The sequence below is a fragment of the Chiloscyllium plagiosum genome, unplaced genomic scaffold (genome assembly GCF_037043375.1).
Source record: "Chiloscyllium plagiosum isolate Xiang-an unplaced genomic scaffold, Cpla_swu_hap1 HiC_scaffold_12, whole genome shotgun sequence".
Lineage (NCBI taxonomy): Eukaryota > Metazoa > Chordata > Chondrichthyes > Orectolobiformes > Hemiscylliidae > Chiloscyllium > Chiloscyllium plagiosum.
In genome coordinates, this window is record NW_028270150.1 from 17,866,738 (window position 1) to 17,880,032 (window position 13,295).

At 55.8% G+C, this 13,295-nt stretch overlaps 1 protein-coding gene across 1 annotated transcript in view; it reads left to right on the top strand.

Annotated features, from left to right (window-relative positions):
• Positions 1–13,295, top strand: part of jam2a (junctional adhesion molecule 2a) — a 99,541-nt gene that overhangs the window by 52,226 nt on the left and 34,020 nt on the right. The window contains exons 3-4 of the mRNA XM_043701405.2: positions 8,112–8,225; positions 8,710–8,859. Coding sequence (XP_043557340.2) covers positions 8,112–8,225; positions 8,710–8,859 — 264 coding nt within the window. The remainder of the gene's footprint in view (positions 1–8,111; positions 8,226–8,709; positions 8,860–13,295) is intronic.

A 13,295-nucleotide genomic window follows, 5' to 3' on the forward strand; every position in this document is an offset into this window, starting at 1 on the left:
TGTGTTAGTTTCCCGTTGACATTCCCAATGCAGACACCTCACATCAGGACCCAGGAAAACAGGTCTTGGCAATCCTCCTGTGGTCTGTCATGAGGACCAGGTAAGTAGTCATGAAGCTCATTGAGAGCTGGTACAAGGACACTTTTCTGGGGAGTTTGGTGAGGATGCATGTTGGGTCAGGTGCACTATCAATTTGTGTGAACCGAAAGGGAAGAGAGCAGGGAAGGGACATTGGTGCATGGGGTCAACGTGAGGTGTGGTCTCTACACGGTCAATTGGTGCAGGATTTTGTGGGGAAAGTTTCCCTCCCTCTCAGCCAGGAGCCTCAAGTTCAAGCCTCACTCCACATTTAAGAAAGGGGTCTTCAATATAAGAGGAGAAAGTGAGGTCTGCAGATGCTGGAGATCAGAGCTGAAAATATGTTGCTGGAAAAGCGCAGGAGGTCAGGCAGCATCCAGGGAACAGGAGAATCGACGTTTCGGGCATAAGCCTGAAGAAGGGCTTATGCCCGAAACGTCGATTCTCCTGTTCCCTGGATGCTGCCTGACCTGCTGCGCTTTTCCAGCAACACAGTTTCAGCTCTTCAATATAAGACCAAATGGCTTGAATATCAATTGAATCGAATCAGCTTTATTGTCATATGTGCACAAATGAAAACTTTCTAAGGTGCCACTTACAGTGCTATATTATGTACAGCATACCGAGGTACAGTCCTTAATTACAGAATAGAGAAATGAAGAAATAAAGTTATATTACAGCTGTACACAGTATAGCCATAGGTCAGGGAAACAAGAAGCAAAATTAAAAAGACAAACATCACAGTCTCTCTCCAAGGGCTCACTGCAGCAGACCAGTGCAGGGGAGCCACCACGTAGTATGATCACTGGCTGCCTTACACCTACACCAGGCCCCCACCCCCACTCCACACCGGACCCCTACACCCCACTCCACACCAGGCCACTACACCCCACTCCACACCAGGCCACTACACCCTACTCCACACCAGGCCACTACACCCCACTCCACACCAGGCCACTACACCCTACTCCACACCAGGCCCCTATCCCCACTCCACACCAGGCCCCTACACCCCACTCCACACCAGGCCACTACACCCCACTCCACACCAGGCCACTACACCCTACTCCACACCAGGCCCCTATCCCCACTCCACACCAGGCCCCTACCCTCACTCCACACCAGGCCCCTATACCACACTCCACACCAGGCCCCTACCCCCACTCCACACCAGGCCCCTACCCCAACTCCACACCAGGCCACTACACCCCACTCCACACCAGGTCCAACCCCCACGCCACACCAGGCCCCCACCCCCACTGTACACCAGGTGCCCACACCCACTGTACACCAGGCCCCCAACACACTGTACACCGGGCCCCCACCCCCACTGTACACCGGGCCCCCACCCCCACTCCACACCAGGTCGCAACCCCCACTGTACACCAGGCCCCAACCCCTACTCCACACCAGGCCCCCACCCCCACTGTACACCAGGCTCCAACCCCCACACCACACGATGCTCCCACCTCCACTCCACACCAAGCCCCTACCCCCACTCTACACCAAGCCTCTACCCCCATTCTACACCAAGCCCACACCCCCACTGTACACCAGGACCCTACCCCCACTCTACACCAGGCCCACCCCTGCTCCACACCAGGCCCCTACCCCATTCTGCACCAAGCCCCAACCCCCGCTCCACACCAGGTCCCTACCCCCACACTAGACCAGGTCCCCACCACCACTGTAACCAGGTCCCTACCCCCACTCTACACCAGGCCCCGACCCACACTCACACCAGGCCCCAACCCCCCCCTCCACACCAGGCCTCTACCCCCACTTCACACCAAGCCCCTACACCCACACTACACCAGGCCCCCACCCCCACTGTACACCAGGCCCCTACCCCCACTCCAACACCAAGCACCTACCCCCACTCTACACCAGGCCCCAAACCCCACTCCACACCAAGCCCCCATCCCCACTGTACACCAGTCCCCCTCAACCCCCACTCCACACCAGGCCCCAACCCCAACTCCACAGAGAGCCCCCACCCCCACAGTACACCAGGCCCCAACCCCCACACCACATGATGGCCCCACCCCCACTCCACACAAAGCCCCTACCCCCACTCTACACCAAGCCCCTACCCCCATTCTACAGCAAGCCCCGACACCCACACTACACCAGGCCCTCAGCCCCACTGTACACCAGGCACCAACCTCCACTCCACACCAGGGCCCAATCCCCACTCCACACCAGGCCCCAACCCACACTCCGCACCAGGCCACTACCCCAACTCCACACCAGGCGCCTACCCCCACTCTACACCAGGCCCCCACCCCCACTCTACACCAGGCCCCAACCCCCACACCACACCAAGCCCCTATCCCCACTCTACACCAGGCCCCAACCCCCACTCCACACCAGACCCCCATCTCCCACTCCACACCAAGCCCCTATCCCCACTCTACACCAGGCCCCAACCCCCACTCCACACCAGACCCCCAACTCCCACTCCACACCAGGCCTCCATCCCCACTGTACACCAGTACCCCTCAACCCCCACTCCACACCCGACCCCCACCCCCACTGTACACCAGGCCCCTACCCCCACTCCACACCAGGCCCCTACCCACACTCCGCACCAGACCCATACCGCCACTCCACACCAGGCGCCTACCCCCACTTTACACCAGGCCCCACCCCCACTCTACACCAGGCCCCAACCCCCACTTCACACCAAGCCCCTATCCCCACTCTACACCAGGCCCCAAGCCCCACTCCACAGCAGACCCCAACCCCCACTCCACACCGGGCACCCACCCCCACTCTACACCTGGCCCCTACCCCCACCCCACAGCAGGCCCTAACCCCACTCCACACCGGCCCCTACCCCCACTCTGCACCAGTACCCTACCTCCACTCCACACCAGGCCCCTAACCTCCCTTACTCTACACCAGGCCCCTACACCCCACTCTGAAACAGGCCCCTACACCCCGCTCTGCACCAGGCCCCTACACCCCGCCCCACACCAGGCCCCACCCCCACTGTACATCAGACCCCTACCCCTACTCCACAGCAGGCCCCAGCCCGCACTCCACACCAGGTCCCCATCTCCACTGTACACCAGTCCCCCTCAACCTCCACACCACACCAGGCCCCTACCCCCATTCCACACAAAGACCCAAACCCCACTCCACACCAGACCCCAACCCCCACTCCACACCGGGCACCCACCCCCACTCTACACCAGGCCCCTACCCCCACCCCACAGCAGGCCCTAACCCCACTCCACACCTGGCCACTACCCCACTCTGCACCAGTACCCTACCTCCACTCCACACCAGGCCCCTAACCTCCCTTACTCTACACCAGGCCCCTACACCCCACTCTGAAACAGGCCCCTACACCCCGCTCTGCACCAGGCCCCTACACCCCGCCCCACACCAGGCCCCCACCCCACAGTACACCAGGCCCCAACCCCCACACCACACGATGCTCCCACCCCCACTCCACACCAAGCCCCTACCCCCATTCTACAGCAAGCCCCGACACCCACACTACACCAGGCCCTCAGCCCCACTGTACACCAGGCCCCAACCTCCACTTCACACCAGGGCCCAACCCCCACTCCACACCAAGCCCCTATCCCCACTCTACACCAGGCCCCTACCCACACTCCGCACCAGGCCCCTACCCCAACTCCACACCAGGCGCCTAACCCCACTCTACACCAGGCCCCCACCCCCACTCTACACCAGGCCCCAACCCCCACACCACACCAAGCCCCTATCCCCACTCTACACCAGGCCCCAACCCCCACTCCACACCAGACCCCCATCTCCCACTCCACACCAAGCCCCTATCCCCACTCTACACCAGGCCCCAACCCCCACTCCACACCCAGACCCCCAACTCCCACTCCACACCAGGCCTCCATCCCCACTGTACACCAGTCCCCCTCAACCCACACTCCACACCCGACCCCCACCCCCACTGTACACCAGGCCCCTACCCCCACTCAACACCAGGCCCCTAACCACACTCCGCACCAGGCCCGTACCGCCACTCCACACCAGGTGCCTACCCCACTTTACACCAGGCCCCACCCCCACTCTACACCAGGCCCCAACCCCCACTCCACACCAAGCCCCTATCCCCACTCTACACCAGGCCCCAAGCCCCACTCCACAGCAGACCCCAACCCCCCACTCCACACCGGGCACCCACCCCCATTCTACACCTGGCCCCTACACCCACCCCGCAGCAGGCCCTAACCCCACTCCACACCGGCCCCTACCCCCACTCTGCACCAGTATCCTACCTCCACTCCACACCAGGCCCCTAACCTCCCTTACTCTACACCAGGCCCCTACACCCCACTCTGAAACAGGCCCCTACACCCCGCTCTGCACCAGGCCCCTACACCCCGCCCCACACCAGGCCCCCACCCCCACTGTACACCAGACCCCTACCCCTACTCCACAGCAGGCCCCAGCCCGCACTCCACACCAGGTCCCCATCTCCACTGTACACCAGTCCCCCTCAACCTCCACACCACACCAAGCCCCTACCCCATTCCAGACAAGGCTCTAAACCCCACTCCACACCAGACCCCAACCCCCACTCCACACCGGGCACCCACCCCCACTCTACACCTGGCCCCTACCCACACCCCACAGCAGGCCCTAACCCCACTCCACACCTGGCCCTACCCCACTCTGCACCAGTACCCTACCTCCACTCCACACCAGGCCCCTAACCTCCCTTACTCTACACCAGGCCCCTACACCCCACTCTGAAACAGGCCCATACACCCCGCTCTGCACCAGGCCCCTACACCCCGTCCCACACCAGGCCCCCACCCCACAGTACACCAGGCCCCAACCCCCACACCACACGATGCTCCCACCCCCACTCCACACCAAGCCCCTACCCCCACTCTAAACCAAGCCCCTACCCCCATTCTACAGCAAGCCCCGACACCCACACTACACCAGGCCCTCAGCCCCACTGTACACCAGGCCCCAACCTCCACTTCACACCAGGGCCCAACCCCCACTCCACACCAAGCCCCTATCCCCACTCTACACCAGGCCCCAACCCCCACTCCACACCAGACCCCCAACTCCCACTCCACACCAGGCCTCCATCCCCACTGTACACCAGTCCCCCTCAACCCCCACTCCACACCCGACCCCCACCCCCACTGTACACCAGGGCCCTACCCCCACTCCACACCAGGCCCCTACCCACACTGTACACCAGGCCCCTACCCCCACTCCACACCAGGCGCCTACCCCCACTCCACTCCAGGCCCCCACCCCCACTCTACACCAGGCCCCAACCCCCACTCCACACCAAGCCCCTATCCCCACTCTACACCAGGCCCCGACCCCCACTCCACACCAGACCCCCAACTCCCACTCCACACCAGGCCTCCATCCCCACTGTACACCAGTCCCCCTCGACCCCCACTCCACACCCGACCCCCACCCCCACTGTACACCAGGTCCCTACCCCCACTCCACACCAGGCCCCTACCCACACTCCGCACCAGGCCCGTACCCCCACTCCACACCAGGCGCCTACCCCCACTCCACACCAGGCCCCCACCCCCACTCTACACCAGGCCCCAACCCCCACTCCACACCAAGCCCCTATCCCCACTCTACACCAGGCCCCAAGCCCCACTCCACACCAGACCCCCAACTCCCACTCTACACCAGGCCCCCACCCCCACTCCACAGCAGACCCCAACCCCCTCTCCACACCGGGCACCCACCCCCACTCTACACCTGGCCCCTACCCCCACCCCACAGCAGGCCCTAACCCCACTCCACACCGGCCCTACCTCCACTCCACACCAGGCCCCTAACATCCCTTACTCTACACCAGGCCCCTACACCTCACTCTGAAACAGGCCCCTACACCCCGCTCTGCACCAGGCCCCTACACCCCGCCCCACACCAGGTCCCCACCTCCACTGTACACCAGACCCCTACCCCTACTCCACAGCAGGCCCCAGCCCGCATTCCACACCAGGTCCCCATCTCCACTGTACACCAGTCTCCCTCAACCTCCACACTAGACCAGGCCCCTACCCCCATTCCACACAAGGCCCCAAACCCCACTCCACACAAGACCCCAACCCCCACTCCATACCGGGCACCCACCCCCACTCTACACCTGGCCCCTACCCCCACCCCGCAGCAGGCCCTAACCCCACTCCACACCTGGCCCCTACCCCCACTCTGCACCAGTACCCTACCTCCACTCCACACCAGGCCCCTAACCTCCTTTACTCTACACCAGACCCCTACACCTCACTCTGAAACAGGCCCCTACACCCCGCTCTGCACCAGGCCCCTACACCCCGCCCCACACCAGGCCCGCACCCCCACTGTACACCAGGCCCCTACCCCTACTCCACAGCAGGCCCCAGCCCCCACTCCACATCAGGTCCCCATCTCCACTGTACACCAGGCCCCCTCAACCCCCGCACCACACCAGGCCCCTACCCCCACTCCACACCAGGCCCCAACCCCCACTCCACACCAGGTCCCCATCTCCACTGTACACCAGTCCCCCTCAACCTCCACAGCACACCAGGCCCCTACACCCATTCCACACAAGGCCCCAACCCCCACTCCAACCCAGGCCCCAACCCCCACTCCACACCAGGCTCCAACCCCCACTCCACACCAGGCCCCTACCTCCAATCCGCACCAGGCCCCTACCCCCACTCCACACAATGCCTCTACCCCCACTCTACACTAGGCCCCAATCCCCACTCCACACCAGGGCCCAATCCCGACTCCACACATGGCTCCCAACCCCACTCTACACCAGGTCCCCACCCCCACTCTACACCAGGCCCCAACCCCTACTCCACACCAGGTCCCTAACCCCACTTCACACCAGGCCCCACACCCCACTCTACACCAGGCCCCTACACCCCGCTCCACACCATGTCCCTGCTCCACACCAGGCCCCTAGCAACAGGTCACTAAGCCCCGGTCAGCACCAGGCCGCTACCCCCAATCCCGCACTAGGCTCCTGGTCACTGGCGTCCCCACTTAAGAAGCTGGGAGTTAGAGGCCATGAGAAGGGAGGAAAAGAGGGAGAAAAGAAGAAAAATAACTTGTGAATTCTTCCAACACGGGCCACTGAGAATGGGAGAGACCCCTGATCAGCGATTTGATTGTCACAGACACCTTGAAGGGTGCTGTACATGTGTCTGCAAAGAGATGACAAGGTTAATGTTCTCCCGAGTCAGGGACTCAGCACTGTGTGTGAGAACCCTCTTGGACTAACATCTGGGGCTGGTGAAGCTTCAGTGTTTCCTCTGCTAGAGCTGGCACCTCCAGCGAGTTGCTACCCACTCCTGGTGCCCCTAGGAGCTCAGCAGCAACAAGACAAAAAGGCCCAGTGGCTACCCTAGCAACCATCATGATGTATCAAAATGCCACGTCCAAAGTCCAGGTCTGACACCATGTTGTTTAGCTGCTCCCACCAAAGGAAGAGAGCACTGGAGAAGAGAGTGGTGTCAGGAACCACCCAGTTATTTTCCCAGTTAAGAAGGTTCAGCGTAACACAGGGACCAGGGAGTGGCCAGCACTGATAGTGATGGACAGAATGTTTGATTGTCTGACATGAGCGAGCCAGTCTAAGCTTTCAGGATTGAGACCAGTGGATCGATGTTGGATATGGTGATGGATATCAGTTAAAAGCGGAATTAAGATACATGTGAGCCACGCGATCATTAACTGGCAGGCAGGAAATGAGGGCCCGAATGGCCTACGATTGCTCCTGTACGACGTTTGATGGCATGATTCTTTTTTCGGTTTTTGTGCACATTGTCTCTCTCATCTCACACCCTCAGAAAGACGTTGAGGAGAGACTGGCGCATATTGACCATGGATGAGGTGTTTCCTGGTGATCTAGGTTAACACGTGGCTGGTCACCCACTAACATTTAACAAGGGAGCTGTAGAATTGCCTAGCATTGGAGAATTCCCAATCCAGAGCCCAGCCTGTCACCCCTGATCCCCCACTCATACGGTTTTGTGCTTGTATGTTTCCAGCGGCTGTTCTTCCCTGTGTCTTCAACTTGCAGTCAACTCAGACCCCTCGGGTGGAATGGAAGAAAATCAAAGGGAAACAAGTCACCTTCATGTTCTTTGACCGTGCTCTGACTGGTATGTCTGACACAATCGAATAGCCACACACACACACACACACACACACACACACACACACACACACACACACACACACACACACACACACACACACACACACACACACACACACACTGGACGTCCATGGTGAAGATGAGGCGAGGGCGTGGGTGGTGAATCGAATGTACATGAGGAGTTCAGGGTAGCTCCATTCCTACGGAAATGGAGTCCAGTCTTTGGGAGCTTTAACTGTCATTTTAATATATTTAAACATAGATTTACAAAAGAGGTCAAACTGGGGGTGCAATCTGCTCTGTTGGAGAGGATGGTAAAGATTCTAATGTACTAAATCAAAGTACTGGGCACATATTCCCTGGTCTTCTTTGACATAGTGCTATGGGCTATTTTTGGGACGTTCCATGGACATGAAAGGCGCTGCGTAAATGCAAGTGCCCACCCACCTTTAACCTTACAGTCTTCTCCTGGTTTGTTTTGCGTGAAGGTGAATACAAGGACCGGGCGAGAATGAAGGGGTACAGCATCGAGCTGCTCCGGGTCACCCGTGATGACATGGCCACGTATCGCTGTGAAGTGACCGCCAAGGATGACCCGATTGTCTTTGCTGAGAAGGAGTTCAAACTCTCTGTCCTGGGTGAGCTCTCGGGGTCTCCGCTAGGTTAAAGGTCATTGTTAACAAACCAACTCTTCCAGGGGTAACAAAACACTTGGAATCTGCCCGTCTTGAAGGAGAGTCGCACCGGACTTGAAGCGTGAACTGATTTTTTTTGTTTCTCTCTGCCGCATTTCTCCAGCACTTTCTGTTTTTATCTCTGATTGCCAGCATCCCCGCAATATTTTGCTTCAGTTGGCTGGAACGGTACAGCCCACATCCGTAGCAGACTGCCTGGTCACTGAGAGAGTCTTGCTATGTGTCTTCAATACCATATGTTGGGTTGTTGGCTTTTGATTGGATGTCTGTAGTGTAGTGAGTATCTGCCTGGTCCCAACTTGCACTGGCATTCACTGAGTACCCCGCAGAATCGGAGGCAATGACAGATTCAGTTTGTCGGAATCATTTGATCGGAGAAAATCATTTCCCCGCTTCACCTGACTCTGTTCACATCCGTGTGCAGCCTCACTGCTCTGCAGGGTATCCTTGCATTGGAGAGAAAGTACAGCCAAGGTACGCTAGCTCAGACCCTGGAAACAGAGCACTGTCTTATGAGGGGTTGAGAAACTTCAGCCGAGGATCTCTGGAGTTTATGAGGGAGAGACGGAATCTCTTTGAAACACAAGATTCTGAAGGGGCTTGACAGAATAAATGTGAAGAGAACTGAAAGTTATACAATCATATTCTATGGAAAAAGACCCTTCAGTCCAGCTCGTCTATGCTGACCAGGCATCCTAAACTGAACGAATCCCATTTACATGTCTTTGGCTCATATCCCTCAAAACCTTTCCTATCCATGTATCTGCCCAGATGCCTTTTGAATGCTTAATTGTACCAGCCTCCACCAATTCCTCTAGCAGCTTGTTCCATACACGCACCACCCTCTGCATGAAAAAGTTGTCCCTTTTAAATCTTTACCCTCTCACTTCAAACCTATCCCCTCAAACCAAACCACCCCTACCCTGGGGGAAAGACCTTGACTATTCACCCTATCTATGCTCCTCATGACTTTATAAACCTTGAGAAGGTGACCCCTCATGCCTCCAGGGAAATAGCCCCAGGCTATCCAGCCTCACCTTATAAATCAAACCCTCCCATCCCGGTAACATCCTGGTAAATCCTTTCAGCACCCTTTCCAGTTTAATTACATCCTTCCTATAGCAGGGTGGCAAACATATCGGACTCTAAGCAATGAGCTCTGTTCACCCCGCTTCACTGATGTTGCCAGAAATACTGAATTTCTCCAGTACTCGTTGAAAATTAGTAATAAACACCAGAATGTGCAACATTTTCCCTTCGTTTTGATGTTTGTTTGAGTAACCTAAAGCATAGGAGCACAGTTCCGAGACAGGGGACTGATTCAAGGGGAGATTACTTCACTCAAAGGGCTGTGATTCTTTGGAACTCTCTGCCCCAGAGGGTTTTGGGTGCTCCACCATTTGCGATTGATTAAGATGGATTTTTAGTCTCTCAGGGAGACAGGACAGGGCAGTAGAGTTGATGCCTGAGATCAGCCGTGACCCTGTTGACTGGCAGAACAGGGTTTTGATGGACTGGAAGGATCTTACATGTTCTTATTTCTTGTATTCTCTCTATCACTTTAACATCCCACCAACCACCTTCTCAACGTATGCTCCTCCATTTCCACTCTCTTTTCCGTCCACCTCTTCCTTCACACTCTTGTCCCTCACCTTTTGCAGCAGTACCTTCTGTCATCTCAAAACACAATGGCAACATTTAAAAGGTATCTGGATGGGTGTATGAAAAGGGTTTGGAGGGATATGGGCCAGGTGCTGGCAGGTGGGACTAGATTGGATTGGGATATCTGGTTGGCATGGACGGGTTGGACCGAAGGGTCTGGTTCCATGCTGTACATCTCTATCTATGACAGAGCTTTGCACTTCTCTGCCTAGATCTGCCTCTGCTATTCAGACCCCCTGTAAAACCTGCCTCCCCTTAACCAGGGTTTTAATCACTCGTTTTAAGATAATTAACAAAAACCAGATGGGAAAATTAGCAATTTATTTTTTATTTGATGTTTGAGTTTATGGGCGGCACGGTGACTCTGTGGTTAGCACTGCTGCCTCACAGTGCCAGAGACCCAGGTTCAATTCCCGCCTCAGGCGACTGACTGTGTGGAGTTTGCACATTCTCCCCGTGTCTGCGTGGGTTTCCTCCGGGTGCTCCGGTTTCCTCCCACAGTCCAAAAAAATGTGCAGGTCAGGTAAATTGGTCATGCTAAATTGCCTGTAGTGTTAGGTGTAGGGGAGTGGGTCTGGGTGGGTTGCGGGTCGGTGTGGATTTGTTGGGCCGAAGGGCCTGTTTCCACACTGTAAGTAATCTAAAGAGTTTACTTTTCATCAGATTCAGCATGAACTTGCAAAAGATGTTGGATGTGGATGTAAATTGTATTTTGAAGATGTCTTTGAAAATATATACTTTGCAGCAGGATAGAGCACAGCAGTGGGTTATTTTTATTCCTTTGTGGGATAACTCCATCTCCAATAGGACAACAGTCTACTGTTGGAGATTAATACGAATGGAGCATTAGCTAATGACAAAAGACAGAGTTGGGATAAGGGAGCTGTTTTCAAGCTGGCAGTCCCTGTTGAGGGTGTTGCAGTGGCTCAGTGGTTAGCACTGCTGCCTCACAGCACCAGGGACCTGTGTTCGAATCCAGCCTTGGACAACTGTCTGTGTGGAGTTTGCACATTCTCCTCGTGTCTGTGTGGGTTTGCTTGGGTTTCCTCCCACAATCCAAGGTCAGGTGGATTGGCCATGGGAAATGTAGGCTCATGGGAATCCGGAGGGAAGCTCTTTGGAGGGTTATTGCAGACTTGATGGGCTGCATGGCCTCTTTTTGCACTGTAGGATTTCTGTGATTCTAACCAGTCAGTCAGAGTCATAGAGATGTACAGCATGGAAACAGACCCTTCGGTCCAACCCATCCATGCCGACCAGATATCCCAACCCAATATAGTCCCACCTGCCAGCACCCGGCCCATATCTCTCCAAACCCTTCCTATTCATATACCCATCCAAATGCCTCTTAAATGTTGCAATTGTACCAGCCTCCACCACTTCCTCTGGCAGCTCATTCCATACACGTACCACCTTCTGCGTGAAAAAGTTGCCCCGTAGGTCTCTTTTATATCTTTCCCCTCTCACCCTAAACCTATGCCCTCTAGTTCAGGACTCCCCGACCCCAGGGAAGAGACTTTGTCTATTTACCCTATCCATGCCCCTCATAATTTTGTAAACCTCTATAAACCCCTCAGCCTCCGACGCTCCAAGGAAAACAGCCCCAGCCTGTTCAGCCTCTCCCTGTAGCTCAAATCCTCCAACCTTGGCAACATCCTTGTAAATCTTTTCTGAACCCTTTCAAGTTTCACAACATCTTTCCAATAGGAAAGAGACCAGAATTGCAGGCAATATTCCAACAGTGGCCTAACCAATGTCCTGTACAGCCTCAACATGACGTCCCAACTCCTGTACTCAATGCTCTGACCAATAAAGGAAAGCATACCAAACACCATCTTCACTATCCTATCTACCTGTGACTCAACTTTCAAGGTGCTATGAACCTGCACTCCAAAGACTCTTTGTTCAGCAACACTCCCAAGGACCTTATTAAGTATATAAGTCCTGCTAAGATTTGCTTTCCCAAAATGCAGCACCTCGCATTTATCTGAATTAAACTCCATCTGCCACTTCTTAGCCCATTGGCCCAGATCCTGTTGTAATCTGAGGTAACCCCCTTCACAGTCCACTACACCTCTAATTTTGGTCTCATCTGTAAACTTATTAAATGTACCTCTTATGTTCGCATCCAAATCATTTATGTAAATGACAAAAAATAGAGGACCCAGCACTGATCCTTCTGGCACTCCACTGGTCACAGGCCTCCAATCTGAAAAACAACCCTCCACCACCAGCCTCTGTCTTCTACCTTTGAGCCAATTCTGTATCCAAATGGCTAGTTCTTCCTGTATTCCGTGAGAGCTAACCTTGCTAATCAGTCTCCCATGGGGAACCTTGTCGAACACCTTACTGAAGTCCATCTGGATCACATCTACCACTCTGCCCTCATCAATCCTCTTTGTTACTTGCTCAAAAAACTTAATCAAATTTGTGAGACATGATTTCTCACGCACAAAATCATGTTGACTATCCCTAATCAGTCCTTGTCTTTCCAAATACATGTACATCTTGTCCCTCAGGATTCCCTCCAACAACTTGCCCACCACCGAGGTCAGGCTCACTGGTCTATAGTTCCCTGGCTTGTCCTTACCACCCTTCTTAAACAGTGGCACCACGTTAGCCAACCTCCAGTCTTCTGGCACCTCACCTGTGACTATCGATGATACAAATATCTCAGCAAGAGGCCCAGCAATCACTTCTCTAGTTTCCCACAGAGT